We start from the raw sequence: 21174 nt of genomic DNA, 5'->3' as shown, positions 1-21174 counted from the left end.
GATTCTACTAGCAGCGATTGGTGGGAGAGCTGTGGTTGCTCGAATCCCGGGTAAGGTACTGTGCGGTACTTGGCCTCCATTTTGGAGGGTACGGCCGTGACCATGTAGGGGGTCTCCAGGTTCCTGAAGAAGGCCTGTTGGAGTACCGGGTTAGGTGGTAAGCGAAGGGACTCTCTGGGCAGTGATGGCATATCCAGCTCCGCCAGGTACTCCTTAGAGTATCTGGAGTCGGACTGGAGGTCTAAGTCCAATGCGTGGCCCATGTCTTGGACAAAGCGAGTGAAGGATGGGCGAGGTGTCCCCGGGGCCCCGTGCGGGGTCGGGGAACGAGACCTTCGTCGGGTGGAGAAGGATAGGGAGGCTTCCCTCGAGTATCGAGGTTCATGCTCTGATCCATGCTCCGAGACTGGGGAAGCACTGTGAGAGTGTTCCGGGGTTGTCGATCTTCGGCGTCTCGAGGAGCCCCTCGGAGACGATGCCGGGGTTAGGGGTACCGATCGATGTCGGATAGGTGACCTCGATCCGGACTCCCTCGGAGAATACGTCCGAGGGGGAGTTCGGAGGATGCGCGGATTGGAGAGTGATAACTCAGCCACCCTTAGTGGTCCCGTACGAGGTGTGGGAGAACGGCCTCGTAGAGTTGGTGAACCTCGGGCCTTCTTGGAGGTACGGCGGTTCGAGGTTTCTGTCGTTCTAGCCCGACGTTTTGCCCCTCGGCGGTCTGCGGAGGGGGAACGTCTCGGGCGTCTCGGTGAGGAGTCCGAGGAGGATGGGATGCGGCGAGGATTGCGCACCTTTCCTCGAGGTTGTTCGGTGCGAGGCTCAGGCTGGTCTGGCACATTCGGGGTCGAGACCGATTGAAACTGGGCCATTGCAGTGGACAGCTCTGACGTGATCATCGCTCGGAGTAGGTCCTGGAAGACGGGCATGGACAGCATCGAAGGCATGTCCACTGCCTCGGTGCGCTCCACCGGGGGCGACCTCGTATCAGAGTATTCCCGTGTGGTGGAGGCACGGCCCGAAGGCTTGGAGGGCTTAGGCGGGGCTGTAAGCATGGGGCTTCCGCCATGCGTCGCCGTTGTCCCCGAGGCTGGCTTCTTCGCTGTTACAGAACCTGAAGAGGAAAGAGGGGACTTACCCAGAGCCGAGGCTTTCTGTTGTCCCAAGGACTTCGGGGTCGAGTCTCGAGGCGATGCCGAGGTATCCAGGGCCGAGGTCAAGGCCGGGGCCGACCTCGAGGCCGAGGTGGAGGGTTGGTCCGGGGTGAAGAGATCCGCCATGCGGGCTTTTCTTCGGCGGAGGGCCCGGTTTTGGAAAATAGCGCACTGGGGGCAGGAGTCGGTTGGATGAGCCGCCCCCAGACAGAGGATGCACCGGCGATGCGGATCTGTGAGAGATAGAAGCCGCTCGCACCGGGTGCACTTTTTAAAGCCGGTCAAAGGCCGGGACATTAAATCGAAAGTAGCCGCGGCTCGATTAGCCACGCGGCTACGGGGACCCGGAAGCCTCCGGGTCGTTGAAAACGAAGCAGGAATCAAGTAAAAAGGTAAAGAATTCGCGCACAGCAACTTAATCGTGAAAAAACAAGAAAAAATTGCGGTGCTAGAAGGCAGTTGGGGCAGAGCCTGAAAAACACGGCTTCTAGGCTCGCGGAAAATTTTGAACTGGAGACCACGAGGGGATGCACCCCCTAGTGGAGCAGGAAGGCACGCATGCGTGGAGCAGCAGAGCAAACTTAAATCTTCAATCAAGTTTGCTTGAAAATGCTTCCGCATCGGGGCTCCGTAAATGACGTCACCCACATGTGAGAATATCATGCCTGCTTGTCCTGGGATAATACAGCTTTTATAATAGGGCTGAGCCCAAACTTAAACTGGCCAGCAATGGCATTTAAGCTACCAGAAGCGCACATTTTGCTTCAGACATGACTTGAGTGGGCTACTCAGAGTGACATTCATCCTTATTCATGCCTATGCCCTTCTCCAAGCTTCTGGACAGCTTTGCTTTTTCTCTGCTGCTGTTAGCATCATGCTTCTTACCGTTGCCCTCATTACCTTGAATCCTTCCTCTCGTTGTTTTTCTTCTTCTCTTTGTCCTTCTTGTGTTTTTTCTCCCCCTTTTTTTTCTGCAGGTATTTCTCCATCTCGTGCAGGGGGTCCAGCTTCCCCTTCAGCTTCTCATCCCTGGTATGGGCTGTGGTGCTGGAACCCTCTCTCCTACGTTCTGGCGCCTCCTGGTACCAGGGTAGGCTGGTCTGGGCCTCAGCTGCACTCTGTCCCAGGTACGTGAGCAGCCCCAATGCCTTCTCCTGCCGTTCCTGTGCAAGTGGCAAGATAAGTGTGAGAGAACAGATGGTCCATACCCTGCTTTTGGCATCCAAATATTATAGTTCCCACCTAAAATGGGTTCTAACAGTAGTCTCCCTATGCTTTTAGCCAACAAATCTTAATATCCAGTATGTTGAAGTGATGACAGTGGCCAAACATTTTGTATTTAAAAATTATTACATTCAACATATCGCCAATCCTAGGTCTTCACGGCAGCAACATAACACAAGTACAAAAATATCTCAACAAATAACACCATCCAGGAAAACAGATGACCAACTGCATCAATATAATTTTTTTTAAGTCTGAGCATTCTCTTAGCAAAACAAAACAACTTAATGGAAAAACTATGGAGATGAGCTTAGTCTATCTGGCAGATTTGCTGTATGATTTGATGTGTACTTTGGTGAAGCATGGCTCAGTTTTGGTACAGTATTTGCCATGGGGAGGAGATGCTGATGTGCAGAGGACTTCAGGAAGGGGGGAAGATCTAAAGGCAGCAGTCCTACTGCTAGCCTAAATAGATGTGGGAAAGCAGAGGTTAGGAGGAGAGAAACTGATGGAACAACTCTGGAGTAAGGAAGTGTATTTTCACGCACATAAAAAGTATGACAAAAGGCCTTTATTTTAAACACCCAATTAGTGTGAAAATATGGTACCTGTTTGCAAACCAAAGATGGGAAAATCTTTGGCGTGATTCAACAATCAATACATTGGCTAGAATATAAGAAAAAAGGTCCATGCAAACCTTTTCCTGGCGTTTCTCCTCTTCGTACTCCTTGTTTCCACTCTTAGAAGTATAGCCTTCCTCTACATGCTGGAATAAATTGATATGGGAGGAATCTGGCTTCCCTGTGACAAGTGCTCTTTCATTCTCCCTGTCACAATTGAGCAGGTGATGTGCCTTCTTCCGTAGAAGATCAGTACGTGCCTGGACGTTGACAAGAGAGAAAACATAATACATTTTTCTGTGTATGCTCCAGCAGGGCTCAACCAAAATGTTGTCTGACATCTTAACTTCTGACACTAGTCTTAGAGTTTAATGGTGGGGAGCTGTGGTTAAGGCAAGTCTGATAAGAGTTCATGGTTTTGTTTTAAATGATAGTACTGTAGAGCAAATGGAGGACAAAGGAAAGGGTTCTCTAGTAGATCCAAAAAATGCCTACATGTATAATAATATACCTTGCTTTGCCTATGGGTTTCTAGCTTTCATTTCAAAAATAAGGTGTGGTTATTGCTGGGCACTACATACTGGATGGGCTTTTATAGAAAAGAACTGCATTGATCTAACTGCCTTTATAGACCTTAGTCATAGTAAGATGGCAGCGGTATGAAAGTGAATGGTAAAGGTCTCTTCCCAAGATTGGACACTTGTATTTTAAGCTTATTCTAATGGGCAACACTTGCAAAACAGGAGAGGGGAAGGCTTCTGATTTAGTGGGAAATACAGAGGGATGAACTTAAAGTTGCCACACAGGCTAACAGCTTGTCATTGTCCCTCCAGACTGGCCCATAAGGATGGGTTTATGCTCCACTGCCATCAGGTGGAGACTGAGAACGCAGTAGTACAAGTGGGCTATGCAGTCCCATCTACAATCAGTCTGTTCTCAAGTCTCTAGCAGATGGAGGTGATACGCCTGTCTTTCCTCTTGTTAGTTGGGGCCTGTTTGATCTAAGTAATAGCCTTTTTATTGTACCTTTTTTGCAGTCTGGAGAGAACTTGGGGAGACCCTTTTGGAGGTGTGTCCCATTTCCCCCCCCCCCCCAAATTTTAATAATAATAATATTGCCTGATAGACTGGTATAGTCCTTAGAAATGGGTACCAGCAGGTGGAGACTGAGAACAAATTTGTATATCAGGATAGCTTCCCCTCTTGCAATCCAGTCTTCCTCAGTCTCCATTAAAGCAGGTAGTAAGACTAATTCGGCTCCCCTTTTAGTACTGTTGGAATTTTATTTTTTCTCATCTAACCAGCATTTTTATTACAGCTAGGGCGTTTTTCAGCATAATGAGCACTTTTAAGGGGGGAAAAGCATAATGAGCACTTTTAAGGGGGGGGGGAAAAATGCCTGTTTAAGCGTTGTGCAGACCAGAGCAGTGGGGGATTCTTGTCATCAGTGGTTGCTGGCGGCCAGTGCCTGCTGGACCGGCTGCGGATTCCCTTTTCGCGTTGGTTGGTTCCTCAGCCTCAGCATCAGGAAAGTCCCAGGCTTTTCAGAAACGAGAGGCCGCAGGAGCTCCGATTTTGGCGGTTTAAGGTCCAATTTCGGCGGAAACCTCTTCCTTCATTTTTGTTACCTCAGGTGACCTTCCCCCTGTTCTGGAAATATAGGGACAAGGTATGGCAGGGTCCCCTGCTGGGGCAGGGAGTCCCTTGGGGCCGCTGGGGTTTTTCTCCCTGAATTTATGTTAGCACTTTGTAAAGCTTATGTGCTGGTGGCTGGAGGTTCCATGTCCACTCCGAGGATCTTGGGGGGGGGAGGTTGCCCTCAACATTGACATTTTCCCCGGTGTGGTCCCAGGCAGCGGCGGTTTTGCCCCCCTCTACTCTCTTGTCCAAGCGCCCGAGGGTGTCTTGGGATGAGGATTTTTGCCCAGAGGAGCAAGATGTTATTGATGAGGACCTGGACCCTTGGGGAGATTTCCAGGATCCTCTGGGGGGGGGGGGTAAGATTCCGACAGCGAGGAGTTTGAGCTCCCCCCTTGCTGGCAAAGATGCATCTGTGGTGTGCATTTTTCAGTGGGAAGAGCTTTATGAGCTAATTCTTCAGGTCTCCTCAGTTTTGCACTTTGAGGACACCGTGTCAGAGCTCCCGCATACAGTGGATCCCTTGCTTAAGGGGATCCACTCTTTTCCTATGTATCAAATAGTCAAGAAATTATGCTTGCACAGTGGCAGGCTCCCTTTCGTTTTGCACGCTTCATGGCCCGCCTGTATCACATTCCTGAAGAGGATAGGGACACACTGAAGTCACCTGTCGTGGACGTGGTGATCTCAACCATCTATAAAAGGTATACCGTATCTGTTGAGAGCAGTGCATCCTTGAAGGATCCAGACGAGCATAAGTTGGAGTCCCTCCTTAAACAGAGTTTTGATGTGACAGCTCTGGTGGTCCAGGTGGCAGTGTGTGGCAGGCTGATGGCTCAGGCATATTTTCACTGGCCGAGCATGTGCTTGACAGTAAATATGAGGATTGGGAATTGATCAAGTGCGAGGTGGCAAAGATTGCATTGGATGCTTCTTATCTTTCATGCGAGCTTCTGCCAAGTCATTGGTGTTTGCAGTGGCAGCTCGCCGTACCTTGTGGCTTCGTGCTTGGTCAGCGGATTCGGCGTCCAAAGCTAAGTTGACAAAGTTTCCTTTTAAAGGATCTTTCTTGTTTGGTGAAACATAGAACATAGAAAGATGATGGCAGAAAAGGGCTATAGCCCATCAAGTCTGCCCACTCCACTGTCCCACCCCATTAAGTCAGAGTGCTGCTCGACCCACGTAGAGATCCCACGTGGATGTCCCATTTAGTCTTAAAGTCGAGCAAGCTAGTGGCCTTGATCACCTGCACCGGTAGTTTGTTCCAGTGATCCACCACCCTTTCTGTAAAGAAATACTTCCTGGTGTCACCACCAAATCTTCCTCCTCTGAGTTTGAGCGGGTGCCCCCTTGTGACTGAAGGTCCCTTAGGAAAGAATATGTCGTTTTCTACCTCGACATGACCTGTGACGTACTTAAATGTCTCAATCATGTCACCCCTCTCCCTGCGCTCCTCTAGAGAGTAGAGCTGCAACTTGCCCAGTCTTTCCTCGTATGAGAGACCCTTGAGTCCGGAGACCATCCTAGTGGCCATTCGCTGGACCGACTCAGCTCGAAGTACATCTTTACGGTAATGTGGCCTCCAGAATTGCACACAGTACTCCAGATGAGGTCTCACCATGGTTCTGTACAGTGGCATTATGACTTCAGGTTTACGGCTGACGAAGCTTCTATTGATGCATCCCATCATCCGCCTTGCCTTGGATGAGGCCTTCTCTACTTGTTTGGCAGCCTTCATGTCTGCACTGATGATTACTCCCAAGTCCCGTTCTTCTGAGGTCGTAGCTAGTGTTTCTCCATTCAAGGTGTATGTTCTGCATGGATTTCTGCTGCCGAGATGCATCACCTTACACTTCTTTGCGTTGAAGCCCAGCTGCCATGTCGAGGACCAGTTTTCCAACTTGATCAGATCCTGCGCCATACCATCCGTGAGATCGCTTTCACCTACTATATTGCACAGTTTGGCGTCGTCGGCAAACAGCGCTACTTTTCCCTGAAGCCCTCGGGTCAAGTCCCTTATGAATATGTTAAAAAGGGATGGTCCCAGGACTGAGCCCTGCGGCACTCCGCTAGTCACCTCCGATGTCTTAGAGAGGGTGCCATTGACCACTACCTTCTGAAGTCTTCCACTCAGCCAATCATTGACCCATGCCGTTAGTTTCTCACCTAACCCCATCGATTTCATCTTGTTTAATAGTCTATGGTGTGGGACACTGTCAAACGCTTTACTGAAATCCAAGTACACTATGTCCAGAGACTCTCCCGAGTCTAGCTTTCCTGTCACCCAGTCAAAGAAGCTGATAAGATTGGATTGGCATGACCTGCCCCTAGTGAATCCATGTTGACAGGGATCCCTCAGATTCCCCTCATCCAATATCGTGTCTAATTTCCCTTTAAGTAGAGTTTCCATGAGTTTACACACTATTGATGTGAGACTTACTGGTCTGTAATTTGCAGCCTCCGCTCTGCAACCCTTTTTGTGCAGAGGAACAACATTGGCAGTTTTCCAGTCCAGGGGGACTCTCCCCGTACTTAGGGAGAGATTGAAGAGCATGGCTAACGGTTCCGCCAAAACATCGGATAGCTCTCTGAGCACTCTTGGGTGCAGATTGTCCGGTCCCATGGCTTTGTTCACCTTGAGTCTTGACAGGTCTTTGTAAACATCAGCTGGTGTGAACTCAAACTTCTGAAATGGGTCATCCATGCTTTGCTTTGCATCCAGCCGAGGCCCGTGCCCTGGTGCCTCGCAGGTAAAGACTGAACAGAAATAATCATTCAGTAGTTTGGCTTTATCGGAGTCAGTTTCCACATAATTCCCATCTGGCGTTCTAAGGCGTACTATCCCGTTTGTGTTCTTTTTCCTGTCGCTAATGTATCTGAAGAAGGATTTGTCCCTTTTCTTGATGTTCTTCGCTAGAGTTTCTTCCATACGAAGTTTGGCCTCCCTGACTGCTGTTTTGACCGCTGCACACTTTGGCCTGTATTCAACGTTTGCTTCTTTTTCCCCCATGCGTTTGTATGATAGAAATGCTCTTTTCTTCTCCTTGACGAGGTATGATACCTCATCTGTGAACCATTGGGGTTTCCTTTTTCTTTGTTGTTTGGTTACCGATTTTATGTAGCGGATAGTTGCCTCATGAAGGATCGATTTCAAGGTTGTCCACATAGCTTCCACATTATCAGTTACTTCTTGAACCTGCAGCGTCTGGTAGACGAAATCTCCCATGATTGCAAAGTCAGTGCCCCTGAAATTGAGTACCCTTGTTTTTGTTTGTGATCTAGGGAAGCCTTTCTTAAGGTTAAACCATACCATGTTATGGTCACTGGTGGCTAGCGTCTCTCCCACCGAGACGTCCGAGACGCTTTCCCCATTCGTAAGTACCAGGTCCAGGATGGCCTGGGCCCTAGTGGGCTCTAGTACCATTTGTTTGAGCCTTACTCCCTTCATGGACGTTAATATCCTCCTGCTATCACAAATTGTCGCTGATAGTGTGTTCCAGTCCACATCAGGCATGTTGAAGTCTCCTAATAGAACAGCCTCCCCCCGTAAGGTGATATTCTCAACGTCTTCAATTAATTCTGCGTCCTTTTCCTCCGATTGTCTCGGAGGTCTGTATACCACACCAAGGTACAGGCATTTTTCTCCACCTCTGGCCAAGTTTACCCAGATGGATTCCCCAGTATACTTGACATCTGTGATCCTGGTTGTCTTAATGTTCTCTTTGATGTAAAGTGCTACCCCACCACCTAACTTACCCTCTCTATCTTGTCTAATCAGGTTGTATCCTGGTATGGTTATATCCCACTAACAAATTTCTGGGATACAATCGTAATGACTAATAAATATATATTGAATACGTATTGTAGAATATAGTTACTAGCAGGGATTCATTCAGGCCACGTACATAAAAAAAGTTGACATAACATAAACTGTATGTGAAATAATAAAAGTATTAAATCGGAGAAAAATAAACCTCAATTGTGAGAGGTTGGGACTACACAAGTACCCAGCCCTCAACACATCATCACGGGTTTATAAAAAAACTCCGCATACATAGAAATAAATCGGTTATACAGTGGAGTTTTATAAAACATTTCAAAACTTTTTATTACCCTATTTGTTAAATCTTTTTCAATATCAACTTAATACAAATGGCCGGCTTCATTTCCATCGGATTGTAAGAAGCAAGGAGACATTCGAAGATGGCATATATCCCCTGAAGTAGCCTGTTTTGGGCGAAACAGAAAGTCTTTTCTGTCGGGAATACGAGTTGAAAGCCTCTGTTGAAATTTCATACTTTCAGATGAGTGTACTTTTTCCTTAATTGTGATTTTTGTATTCTGTGCCTCCAAAACGACTTACACAATTGAAACGGAGCTGTAGCCTTCATTACTATTATAGTCAAGCTTGGGGTTCTGGTCACTAATTGTTGACACATATAACACATAGAACTGGGTGTTCACAGCTGTAATTATACAAAAAAAGTTCTTGAAAAAAATGTGACTTGATATGAATGGAAGCCCGATTTATTTCTATGTATGCGGAGTTTTTTTATAAACCCATGATGATGTGTTGAGGGCTGGGTACTTGTGTAGTCCCAACCTCTCACAATTGAGGTTTATTTTTCTCCGATTTAATACTTTTATTATTTCACATACAGTTTATGTTATGTCAACTTTTTTTATGTACGTGGCCTGAATGAATCCCTGCTAGTAACTATATTCTACAATACGTATTCAATATATATTTAATGGTTATATCCCACCCATGAGAGTCTGTGAACCATGTTTCGGATATTGCTACTATGTCTATGTCTGCATTAACTATTTCTGTTTCTAGTTCTAGAAATTTATTCCCTAGGCTGTGTGCGTTAACATACATAGCTCTCCACTCTTTCTGTTTGCTAAGCTCCTGTTGTGAGCCACCCATTTGAGTCAAATTGTCTCCTAGCGATTCGTTTGCAGTAAGGGTACTTACTGAGGACCTGAACAAGTTGGTTCAGACTCCCATTGATGCTAAAGTGCCTCGTTTGCCTGAGGATCAGCCTAGCCCACTGGCTCGAGGTGGGGCTGCTCGTGGACGTGGACCTGATTTCCGCCGCTTCCGAGGGGCTGCCTCTTTTCAGTCTCCTGGGCTCTCTAGAGGCAGGTTCTTCCAGCGCATTCAGTCCTTTCGTGGAGCCCGCTGGGGTGCAAGTAGCGCCTTCCCCCCCCGCCGGGTCCCCTGCTGCCTGTCCTGCCCAATGACTCCTTGCTGGCGTCTGTCTTGGTTCTGGTGGGCGCCCAACTGAGGGATTTTTATCCAAAGTGGGCAGACATCACATCTGATCAGTGGGTTCTGGAGGTGATTTGGGACAGTTATGCTCTGGAGTTTGCCCGTTCCTTGCCAGACTATTTTCTCGCTTCTCACTTGCAGGTGGCGTGGAAGCAGCAGGCCTTTCGCCAGATCCTTCAAAGATTGTTAGATCTCCATGCGGTGGTTCTAGTTTCCCCACAGAAATAGGGCACAGGTTGGTACTCAATTTACCTTGCAGTGCCAAAGTTTTGGTTTTCTCTGCATTCCTTTGTAAGACATTACCGTGCGGATGTTAAGCATGTCAGAACACGGTATTCGGTGAACGTGTTCTGGTGTCGGCCCTTCAGGGGTCCCGCCCGTAATGGGTACTGCTTTGGTACGTCCCATTCATAAGGACTATACCAGTCTACTAGGCGATACAGGAGAAATTAGGTTCTAACCAATTTTCTTTTCGTTAGCCTGTAGACTAGTATAGTCTCCCACCCTATCGGTGATTGCGGGTTTTTGTTTTGCTCACGTGAAGATTTTGGGTTTTTCTGTGAGTTCTAGTATTTTTCTAGGGTCGGGGATAAGTAAGAACAGCAGCTATGGCTCAGCTGGTGAGCTGTGGGGATGTTTTCTATACCAGGATTCTGTTCTACACATGTGCCAACAGTAGTTTATAAGTATTTGTTGTTTTTTCCCACTTCTGTTCGGAGTGTGTTATACTGTTTTCAGTTGAAGTCTTTCCTAGGTTCTGCTTGGCTATTCGGCAGACTGAATTGCTAGGGGCGAAGCTATCCTGATATACAAGTTTGTTCTCAGTCTCTACCTGCTGCTAGCAGTGAGGTATATAACCCATTCGTAAGGACTATACCAGTCTACAGGCTAACAGAAAGAAAATGAGCAGGTAAGAACCTAATTTCTCCTTTATTTATATCCTATCATACCTTTTCAGTTCAAGACAGTATACAAGAGATGCTGTAAGGACAGCGAGGTTACATCATATCAGAAAGAATTGGGAAGGAGTGGGAGACAGTTGAGTGATGGGGCGAGTAAGAAGAGGTAAGAGAAGAGTGGGTTTGAAGGATCGGATAAATTTGCTGAATAAGTGGGTTTTTAGTAATTTTCTGAATGAATGGTATGTGGGTGCATTCAGGATTAGGTTGCTTAAGGTGCAACTGTACCTTGGACCCATTCCCTTCCTACCTATATGAGAAAATTCCCACACAGGCCATCTCATCTCTTACCAAACTTATAAATTCCGCCTTACAATCAGGCCTATTTTCCCCAGAAATGGGACATATTGCCTTGACCCCACTACTGAAAAAAGCTGACCTAGACCCACACCAACCAGCTATCGCCCAATAGCAAATATTCCTCTCCTAACCAAGATGCTAGAGTCTATCATATCTACCCAACTCTCATCCTATTTAGAGATTCTCTATTCTCCTACCTTACCAATATGGCTTTCGACCCAACTTCAGCACCGAATCCCTATTGATCTCTTTAATCTCAAAGGTTCAACAACTTCATTCTCGTAATAAGTTTGCTGTTCTTCTACAATTCGACCTTTCTGCAGCTTTTGATGTTATCCATCATGATATTCTAGTTTACCAACTCTCTGAGATAGGCATTAACTCCACAGTCCTAGACTGGTTCTCGAAAATCCTATGTTCCCACTCTTACACTCCTCATCCTCCCCCTGGAAACCGATATGTGGAGTCCCGCAGGGCTTACCTCTATCTCCTATTCTTTTCAACATCTATATGTCCTCCCTGAAACTCCTCCATCTATCCCCCCTAGAAATACTTTACACTTATGCTGATGACATCCTTGAGACCGACTCGAACTTCACTAAACTCTCTGAGAACATATCCTCATGTATAACGAACCTCCAATCCTGGGCCCTCACTGTACAAATGAAACTGAACGAGTCCAAAACAAAACTATTTTGGCTTGGCCCAAAATTAGACCAACTACCCACCTTCATCCCACTGTCCTCTAGCTCCACACTGCAGCTTGAGTTCCCAAGCAAAGTTCTGGGCATCATCATTGATTCTACATTGTCCTTCAACGACCACCTCAATTCCTTGGTTAAAAAAAATGCTTTTTCAGCCTTCACGTGCTGAGGAAAGTGAGATCCTGCTTCCATCAAAAACACTTTGCCGTCCTTGTTCAATCCATCATCCTTTCCAGACTGGACTATTGCAACTCTATCTACTTAAGCCTAACAAAGAAAAGCCTTCAAAGACTTCAGCAGATTCAGAATGCTGCAGTTAAGCTTATCTTCGCAAAAAGTAAATTTGACCATGTCTCACTGCTCCTATCCAAGCTTCACTGGCTTCCAGTAATCTCCAAGGTCCACTTTAAATGCGCCTGCCTAACTTTCAAGATCCTACACGGCATCTTTCCTCCCTTTATTCCACTTTCTTGGAATTCCTCAAATCCTAATACCACCAGATCCACCCAAAAATTAAAACTATCCTTCCCCTCATTAAAAGGCATTTCCCACGCAGGAAAACTAGGGACCTCCCTCCCCTTCAGAATCATTGAGCTCTAGAACAACCTTACCTCCCCACTTCGGAATCTGAGCTCCCTACAACTTTTCCGTAAACATCTGAAAACTTGGCTATTCTCAAAAATGTAATAATTCCTCCCTCTCTGGTATACTAAGCCCCTCTAAACATTCTTTTATACTAAGGCCTATAACCTTTCATTGGAGTTCCTTTTCTATCCCAGCTCCTGTAAACCATGCCAAGCTCTATGATTGTGGAGAGGATGCGGTATACAAACCTAAGGTTTAGTTTAGTTGTTCCAGGTCCCTACTTGAAAGGAGAATGTCCTGTTGAGGAATCTCTTGAATTTGCATCCTTTGGGAGAAGGAAATATGAACAATAAGGTACTGCAAGAGAGGCGGAATTTGTCCTGTAGGGTGAGGTGTTTCAGGAGGTAGGTGGGTGCGGTGCCAAGGGTCTTGAAGCAAAGGCAAACAAAGGTGAAGATTATTCTGGCTTCGATAGGTGGAGCATGGGGGGAGATGTAGTACCTCAGCTGTACACCTTACCAGTCAGGCAAATTCTACAGCTGTGAGACCCTGTGGCCTTTAGGCCAGACTTTGGGGATGGGATTGGGGGGTGGGGCAGTAGGACTGAGTGGGTGTCTCTCCTGTAGAATCTAATACCAATAGGTGGTTTATATATCATAGACAGGTTACACTTTGGCATTTTTATAGTGCAAGATTGACATGGGGTAATCCAATACTTATTCCAAGGCTAAGCAGCATAAAATGTGTTTTACTCCATGGGATCGTGCCAGGTGTCTGTGAGCTGTATTTGCCCAGTATTGTTAACAAGACACTGGGTTTGATGGCCCTTTGATCTGTCCCAGTATGGCAACTTTTATGTTCCCAGCCAATTTGTACCATCTAGATATGTCCTTTACTCAAAGTATCAGCTTTTAATAAAGTTAAAAAAAAAAAAAAATCCATGCTCCGCCCTTGGATGATGCAATGCCGGCCTTAGAACGTGCGCGCCTCTCACCTCCTGTTCAGCAAGCTCCGCCCGCCGCTTCCTCTCGCGTTCCTGCTCTGCAGCGAGGGCCTCGTCCCGCCTTACTCGCGCAACGTTGTCCTTGTTGCGCACGTGCCAGCTCTTCTTGGGCAGAATATTCATGGTGCGCGCTTGCGCAGTGGGCGCTCACCTACCAGACTATCCCGTAAAAGGTCCTCCTCCCCACCTGTGGGCGCGTGACAGATTATCTAGCGCTAAACGTCCTGTGGCGGAAGATACGATAGTTACTATTCGTTCCGTAGGGTGAACCGGCTTAAAAATATAAAGGACGACGTATAAAACAAAACGTCGTTTTCTGTCCTTTCTATCGTCCTCTTCTTCCCGACTTTAAAAAAAAAAAAAGCCTGCGTGACGTACTTCCGCTCTGTCGCGTTACGTACTGCTTTACGTGCTCATTTGCTGCCTGGTGAATGGTCGGCGCCCGCGTCTATTTCGCACATAAGCTCCGCCTCCTCCTTTTCCCGCTCTCAGTATTAAAATTATTTCTTCTGTGATTCAGAGAACAAGAAAAGAGGCAAAGAAACAGCCCGTTTGGGGGGCGGGGCTGCTAAATCAATCCCAAATCACCCCCTCCCTAGCCGAAGTGGAGTAGGCATTTGCTCAGTTAAGCACACTCAGAGTTGGCAGCAGTGGAAAGATCCACCCAGGCACAGAAATGACCCGCAACTAGACAGACAGAGCTGGGAAACCCTGAGATGTCAGAGCAGAAAAACAGAAGCAGAAATGTATTTCCTCCAGTACTGAGCAAAATCCAGAGAGATCAGAGCCACATTTCTCAAAGAGAAAAGACATAGAAATTAAGAATGAGCAGACAAACAGCTGGAAACCCTGAGATGTCAGTCTGTAGTGCAAGAGCAGAGAAAGAAAAGGAGAAATATATTTCCTCCTGTAAAGAGCAAAATCTAAAGAGATTTAAGACACATTTCCCAAATAAAAGAGAGATAAACAGAATAAAAACCACAAATTGGAAATGTGCAGACAAAGTGGCGCAGTGAGGGTGATGCCCCTCACCATGCATACCCACGCCCCTTCCCCGTACCTTTTTAATTTAAGCATGAGCAGTGATGAACTTGCTGCCCATGTTGGCTTCAGCGCTTTATCTGACGTCACTTCTACGAGGAAGTGATGTTAGAGAGAACTCCGAAGCCAATGCGGGCAGCAAGTTCTTCGCTGCTCACACCAAAGTTAAAAAGGTACAGGGAAGCGGTGTGTGCGCATGGCAGGAGAGGAGGGGGAAGCGGGTGGAGAGGAGGAGGGGTGCCAGCGCCCCCAGGAAGACCACCCCCCTCACACCCTCCTTATTAAGCCACTGTGCAGTAGTGCTGCCCAATTCAGGAACAAAAATTTCAATTCGATTCAACCTATTGAATCGATTTTTATTCTATTTGATTTTCCTGCCCAATTGGGTGTTTTTTTCAAACATCCTGGTGGGTTTATTTTATAGCTTCTTCACCCCCTTTGCCCTCTCCTACCCACACTGGCGCTGTGGTGTAAACCACTGTTCTTCAACTGCCGGTCCGCAGGAAATTTCTACCAATCCGCGCAGGGCCGGCAAGATTAAGGTGACCATAGGTCCCGTTTTCAGACCTCCTGTCCCGTTGTCCCCACACACAGCTTTAGGACAGCGTCCCGAAGCTGTGCTCGGTGACAACGGGACAGGCGATCATTTCCTGTCCCTACCTGTTGCAAAAAAAAAAAAAGCCTCCCTCCTTCCTTTCCCTGGGTCAGCTGCTATCTTACCGCCCTGCAGCTGCTGCTAAAGCCGATAGGAAATCTTCTTTCTCGGAGAGGACATTCTGGGCCAGCCAATCGCTGCCTGGCTGGCCCAGAATGTCCTCTCCAACATCAGAATTGATGTCGGAAAGAAGACTTCGTGTCGGCTTTAGCAGTAGCAGCAGCAGGGCAGTAAGATAGCAGCCGATCTGGGGAAAGGAAAGAGGGAGGCTTTTTTTTTTTTTTTTTTTGCGCAGCAGGGAGGGAAGGAGGTAGGCAGGCAAGCAGGCTGGCTTTGGCCAGGGAGAGACGCAAGCAGGCTGGCTTCGGGAGTGGGGGTGGGACAAAGTGTGGAAGGCAGTGAGAGAGACATAGGAAGGAGGCATTGGGGGCATTAAAGACATGGGAAGGAAGTACTGGGGGCACTAAAGACAGGAAGGAGCACTAAGGACATGGGAAGGAGGCACTGGGGGCACTAAAGACAGGAAGGGGCACTAAGGACTTGGGAAGGAGGCACTGGGGGCACTAAGGACATGTAAGGAGGCACTGGCGGCACTAAAGACATGGGAAGGAGGCACCGGGGGCACTAAGGACATAGGAAGGAAAGAGGGAGGGAATAGAAAGGGACAATTCTTGGGCCTGAGTGCAGAAAGAAAGAAATGAAAGAAAGGATACACAGACAGAAGGAAACGCAACCAGAGAACATAAGAACATAAGAACATAAGAAGTTGCCTCCACTGGGTCAGACCGAGGTCCATCTCGCCCAGCGGTCCGCTCCCGCGGCGGCCCATCAGGTCTGCGACCTGTGAAGTGGTTTCTGACCACTTTTATAACCTACCTCAAGTTCTATCTGTACCCCTCTATCCCTTTATCCTCCAGGAACCTATCCAAACCCTTCTTGAACCCCTGTACAGAGTTCTGGCCTATCACTTCCTCCGGAAGCGCGTTCCATGTGTCCACCACCCTCTGCGTAAAAAAGAATTTTCTAGCATTTGTTCTAAACCTGTCCCCTTTCAATTTCTCCGAGTGACCCCTAGTGCTTGTGGCTCCCCTCAGTTTGAAGAATCTGTCCTTATTTACTCTCTCTATGCCCTTAAGGATTTTGAAGGTTTCTATCATGTCCCCTCTAAGTCTCCTCTTCTCCAGGGAGAACAGCCCCAGCATTTTTAACCTGTCAGCGTATGAAAAATTTTCCATACCATTTATTAGTTTAGTCGCCCTCCTCTGCACTCCCTCGAGTACCGCCATGTCCTTCTTGAGGTACGGTGACCAGTATTGAACACAGTACTCCAGGTGCGGGCGCACCATTGCGCGATACAGCGGCATGATGACTTCCTTCGTCCTAGTTGTAATACCTTTTTTGATGATGCCCAGCATTCTGTTTGCTTTCTTTGAGGCTGTCGCACATTGCGCCGATGGTTTCAGTGATGTGTCGACCATCACCCCCAGGTCCCTTTCAAGGTTACTCACCCCTAGCAGTGTTCCCCCCATTTTGTAGCTGAACATCGGGTTCTTTTTCCCTACATGCATGACCTTGCATTTTTCTACGTTAAAACTCATTTGCCACTTTTTTGCCCAGTCTTCCAGTTTCGTTAGGTCCCTTTGCAGGTCTTCACAGTCTTCCGTGTTTCTAACCCTGCTGCAGAGTTTGGTGTCATCAGCAAATTTGATAACCTCACATTTTGTCCCTGCCTCCAGATCGTTAATAAATATATTGAACAGTAGAGGTCCCAGTACTGACCCCTGCGGAACTCCGCTCGTGACCCATTGCCAGTCTGAGTATTGGCCTTTTACTCCAACCCTCTGCTTCCTGCCCGCCAACCAGTGTTTGATCCATCGGTAGATATCCCCTTGTACCCCGTGGTACCACAGCTTTTTAAGTAGCCGTTCGTGAGGTACCTTGTCGAAGGCTTTTTGGAAGTCAAGGTAAATGATGTCTATGGATTCCCCCTTATCCATCTGGCTGTTTATTCCCTCAAAGAAGTACAGCAAGTTCGTGAGGCATGACCTTCCCTTGCAGAAGCCATGTTGGCTCGCCTTCAGTTGTCCATTGTTTTCTATGTATTCGCATATTGTGTCCTTTACCATTGCTTCCATCATCTTCCCTGGAACCGAGGTCAAGCTCACAGGCCTGTAGTTTCCCGGGTTACCCCTTGATCCCTTCTTAAAGATAGGCGTGACATTCGCTATTTTCCAGTCCTCTGGGATCTCCCCTGTTTTTAGGGAGAGGTTACATATTTGGTGAAGTGTCTCTGCTATTTCATTTCTCAGTTCTTTTAGTACCCTTGGGTGGATGCCGTCCGGGCCTGGTGATTTGTCGCTCTTTAGTCTGTCTATCTGCCTGAGGACATCCTCTTTGCTCACCTCTAGTTTTACCAGCCTTTCATCTTGTTCTCCGTTTATAATCTCCTCGGGTTCCGGAATATTGGTTGTGTCCTCTCTGGTGAAGACTGACGAGAAGAATTTGTTTAACCTGTCAGCTATCTCTTTTTCCTCCTTTATCGCTCCTTTCCTATCTCCGTCATCCAGTGGTCCCACTTCCTCTCTGGCTGGTTGTTTCCCTTTCACATACCTGAAGAAGGGTTTGAAGTTTCTTGCTTCTCCTGCCAGTCTTTCCTCATATTCTCTCTTTGCTTTCCTGACCTCTCTATGACATTCTTTCTGGTGTCTTTTGTGCTCTTCCTGGTTTTCCTGTGTTGGTTCCTTTTTCCATTTCTTGTAGGATGATTTCTTGTCGCTTATCGTCTTTTTAACTGCAGATGTTATCCATGCTGGGTTCTTAGTTCGATTTTTTTTGCACCCTTTCCTAAACCTTGGGACGTACAGGTCTTGTGCCTCGAGCACTGTGCATTTAAGCAGTGTCCAGGCTTCCTTTACGGTCTTCACCTTTCCTGAGCTGCTGCTGAGCTTTTTTCCTACCATTTTCCTCATGTCCTTGTAGTTTCCTTTTCTGAAGTTGAGTGCTGTCGTTGTGGTTCTTTTCACCTTGGTTGTTCCCATGTTTAATTTGTATTGGATCATGTTGTGATCGCTGTTCCCTATCGGTGCTAGTACCTCCACTTCCTTTGCGGGTCCCTCTAGCCCATTGAGGATTAGGTCTAGAGTGGCATCCCCTCTCGTTGGTTCTGTGACCAGCTGCTCCATGAAACAGTCCCTTATTGCCTCTAGGAATTTAGTTTCTCGCGTGCACTTTGAGTGCCCAATGTCCCAGTCTATTCCCGGATAGTTGAAGTCCCCCATAACCACCACCTTTTCTGTTTTGCACACCTGTCTCAGTTCGGCCTCCAGGTCTAGGTCGTTTGCAGCAAAGATAGGAAAAATGATTTTATTTTCAATTTAGTGATCAAAACATGTCAGTTTTGAGAATTTATATCTGCTGTCTATATTTTGCACTATATTTGTCTATTTTTCTATAGTTACTGAGGTGACCGAGCTCGTGGAAACGGGGTTTTAAAATTTTAGTCCTAGTAGTTTGCCAGTCCACAAAATAATTCTTTTATTTCTGCAAGTCCACGGTTGTAAAAAGGTTGAAAAACACTTGAAGTAAAGGCTGCTTTGTTTACCTCATTGGAATAACTACAAGACGGCATTGCATCTTCCAAAACAGACAATATTCGTTTATTGTTAGTATAAAAACTTACAGTATTACAGCAGCAGAGACATATCAGAAAAATGTATTGTCAGTTAAGAATATGCAATGGAGAGAAGAACTTGCACCCATATGCTTAGCAGGGGGCTAGCAGATCCCCGTAGCATAAGTAAGTGAATCTCTCTAGCTTTACCTAGAATGCATGTGTTTTTTATACAGAGCAATTCTTCCTTTGTTCCAAAAAAGTCCATCCCCGAATTCTGGTTATGTAATTCCCTATTGGTACATAAAATAATGTATACCTAACTCCTCCTCCTCTCAGTCCACGCCTCTCTCACCTCCACCCCCCCTCCCCAGTAGGGGAGGGGCCTTGCAGAAACAGAGAACTCTTGGTGAACTTTCTTTCTCCAGCCCTGAGATATGTAGATGCTAATTAGTGGTTTTACAATTCTGTGCATCTTCGGGATGGTGTCCTTGTATGCTGAAAGTTGGCAAAGGTGACCTTTCGACAATCCAGCTGCTTGGTTCTCATAACTTGGTTCAGAGACAGGGAGCAAATGTTTTGGTACCAAGTTCTCTCATCTCGCTACACCCACTTCGTCCTGCAGGGATCCTTGCTCATTATAAAAGTTTTATGGCTTTCCAGGGTGCCTGGCATATGAAGTCATACAGCACTGATAACAGTTCAGCAGAACCTTGGAGAAATATCCTCCCAGCAGGGAATAGAGACAAAAACGTTAGCATTGCAAGGCTGCAGGTGTTTACAGACAGCAAGGTATAGGCTGGGCCTGGCTATGGGAAAATATAGGTCTGTAGTGTCCAGCATACACAAGTGAGGCCAGTATGTCCAGGTTATCGATGTCACACTGGTGTAAACAAAATAAACAAAAAAAGACTGTTCCTCTCTCTGTTAAATCCTAGCTCACATTAACAGTCTAACACCAGCTCTGGCAGGATACACATTTCAAATCTGACATATTGTAATCACAAAACAGAAAATAAAATTATTTTTTCTACCTTTTGTTGTCTGGTCATTTTTCAAATCATGTTAGTCCCAGGCTCTGGTTGTCTTCTGATAACTCGCTTGCCAGGGTCTCATTTCTCGGTGCTAACCATCATCTTCCATCTCTGTCCTCCCCTTCTGTTTCCCTTCCCTCCCCAGGAGGTCTGGCATCTTTCCTTTTTTTGTCTCTATCCCTGCAGCTGTAGCGATGGACCCCACCATCCCCAGATCTACCATCTCATCTTTTCTCTTTTTTTAAATTCTTTATTTAATAATTTTAATACAATGAACACAGTACAGAACACCATTGAAATTGAATATGCCTCTTAAAGTTGTTAAACTAATAAAAATAAAACATCCTATCAATGCTAGAATTTAAACATTCCCATTCCTTGTCTCCCCCATCCCAAGAGACCTGGTTCCAAAACCAAAATAATTAAATAGTTCCTGCAGGCGATTTTGAGGAACTGCAATTTAAAAAAAAAGTTTTGTTTTTGTTTTGGTGATATAGAGAAAAGAACTGTATCAGCTCAAGTTTTTTGTATTGGACTGTTGGTCTTAGTATTGTTTGATTTTTGGCGTTGAAGTATCTTTTTGACCACATTCTGGAGTTCCTGTGATCTATCCGGAAGGAGGAGTCGGAAGTCCAAAACCGGAAAGAGGAGGTCCAATTAAAGCCAACAGCCTTATTCTGAGGAAGAACAGTTTAGAGCTCATTCCTAGTCGGAGAGAGGATCCACCAGGAGCTGAGTTCCAGTTGGAGCAGTGGACCGAGCCGGAGACCAGTTCCAGACCGGAGACAGCATGGGCGGTGCACCCAGTCAGCACGCAGGCGAAGACTCACCAGTACTTTGGGTAAGAGTACCTGGGATGTAGCTGGTGAGGATAAAATGGTGCTGGTTGGGGAGGACTGGAAGCTGGGGGAGGCTATTGAGGGAGGAACACTCCTTGTTGTACAGCCACACTTGGGTTTCTCTTTTGTTTGTTTAACTTTCAGGATCTCACTATGGAGCAGGCCCAGATGCTAGCTACACTGGCCGGAGAGCGTCAGAGGCAGTGTGAGGACCCAAGGGAAGTGAGTGAACAAAAGGGTTGCAGAGCGGAGGCTGCAAATTACAGACCAGTGAGTCTCACATCAATAGTGTGTAAACTCATGGAAACACTACTTAAATGTAAATTAGACACGATTTTGGATGAGGGGAATCTAAGGGATCCTAGTCAACATGGATTCACTAAGGGTAGATCATGCCAATCCAATCTTATCAGCTTCTTTGATTGGGTAACAGGAAAGCTGGACTCGGGAGAGTCTCTGGACATAGTGTACTTAGACTTCAGTAAAGCTTTCGACAGCGTCCCACACCGTAGACTATTAAACAAGATGAAATC

The 21174-nt window shown here is 46.7% G+C and overlaps 1 protein-coding gene across 1 annotated transcript in view; it reads right to left on the bottom strand.

Moving 5' to 3' along the window:
* Positions 1-13829, bottom strand: part of LENG1 (leukocyte receptor cluster member 1) — a 35588-nt gene extending 21759 nt beyond the window's left edge. Inside the window, exons 1-3 of the mRNA XM_033960649.1 lie at positions 13454-13829; positions 3076-3258; positions 2055-2317 (exon numbers count right to left, since the gene is read on the bottom strand). Of these exons, the coding sequence (XP_033816540.1) occupies positions 2055-2317; positions 3076-3258; positions 13454-13585 (578 nt within the window). The 5' untranslated portion in view covers positions 13586-13829. The remainder of the gene's footprint in view (positions 1-2054; positions 2318-3075; positions 3259-13453) is intronic.
* Positions 13830-21174: the final 7345 nt, after the last annotated feature.

The sequence above is a fragment of the Geotrypetes seraphini genome, chromosome 10 (assembly GCF_902459505.1).
Source record: "Geotrypetes seraphini chromosome 10, aGeoSer1.1, whole genome shotgun sequence".
Taxonomy (NCBI): Eukaryota; Metazoa; Chordata; class Amphibia; order Gymnophiona; family Dermophiidae; genus Geotrypetes; species Geotrypetes seraphini.
This window is presented reverse-complemented; position numbering and strand designations above follow the sequence as displayed.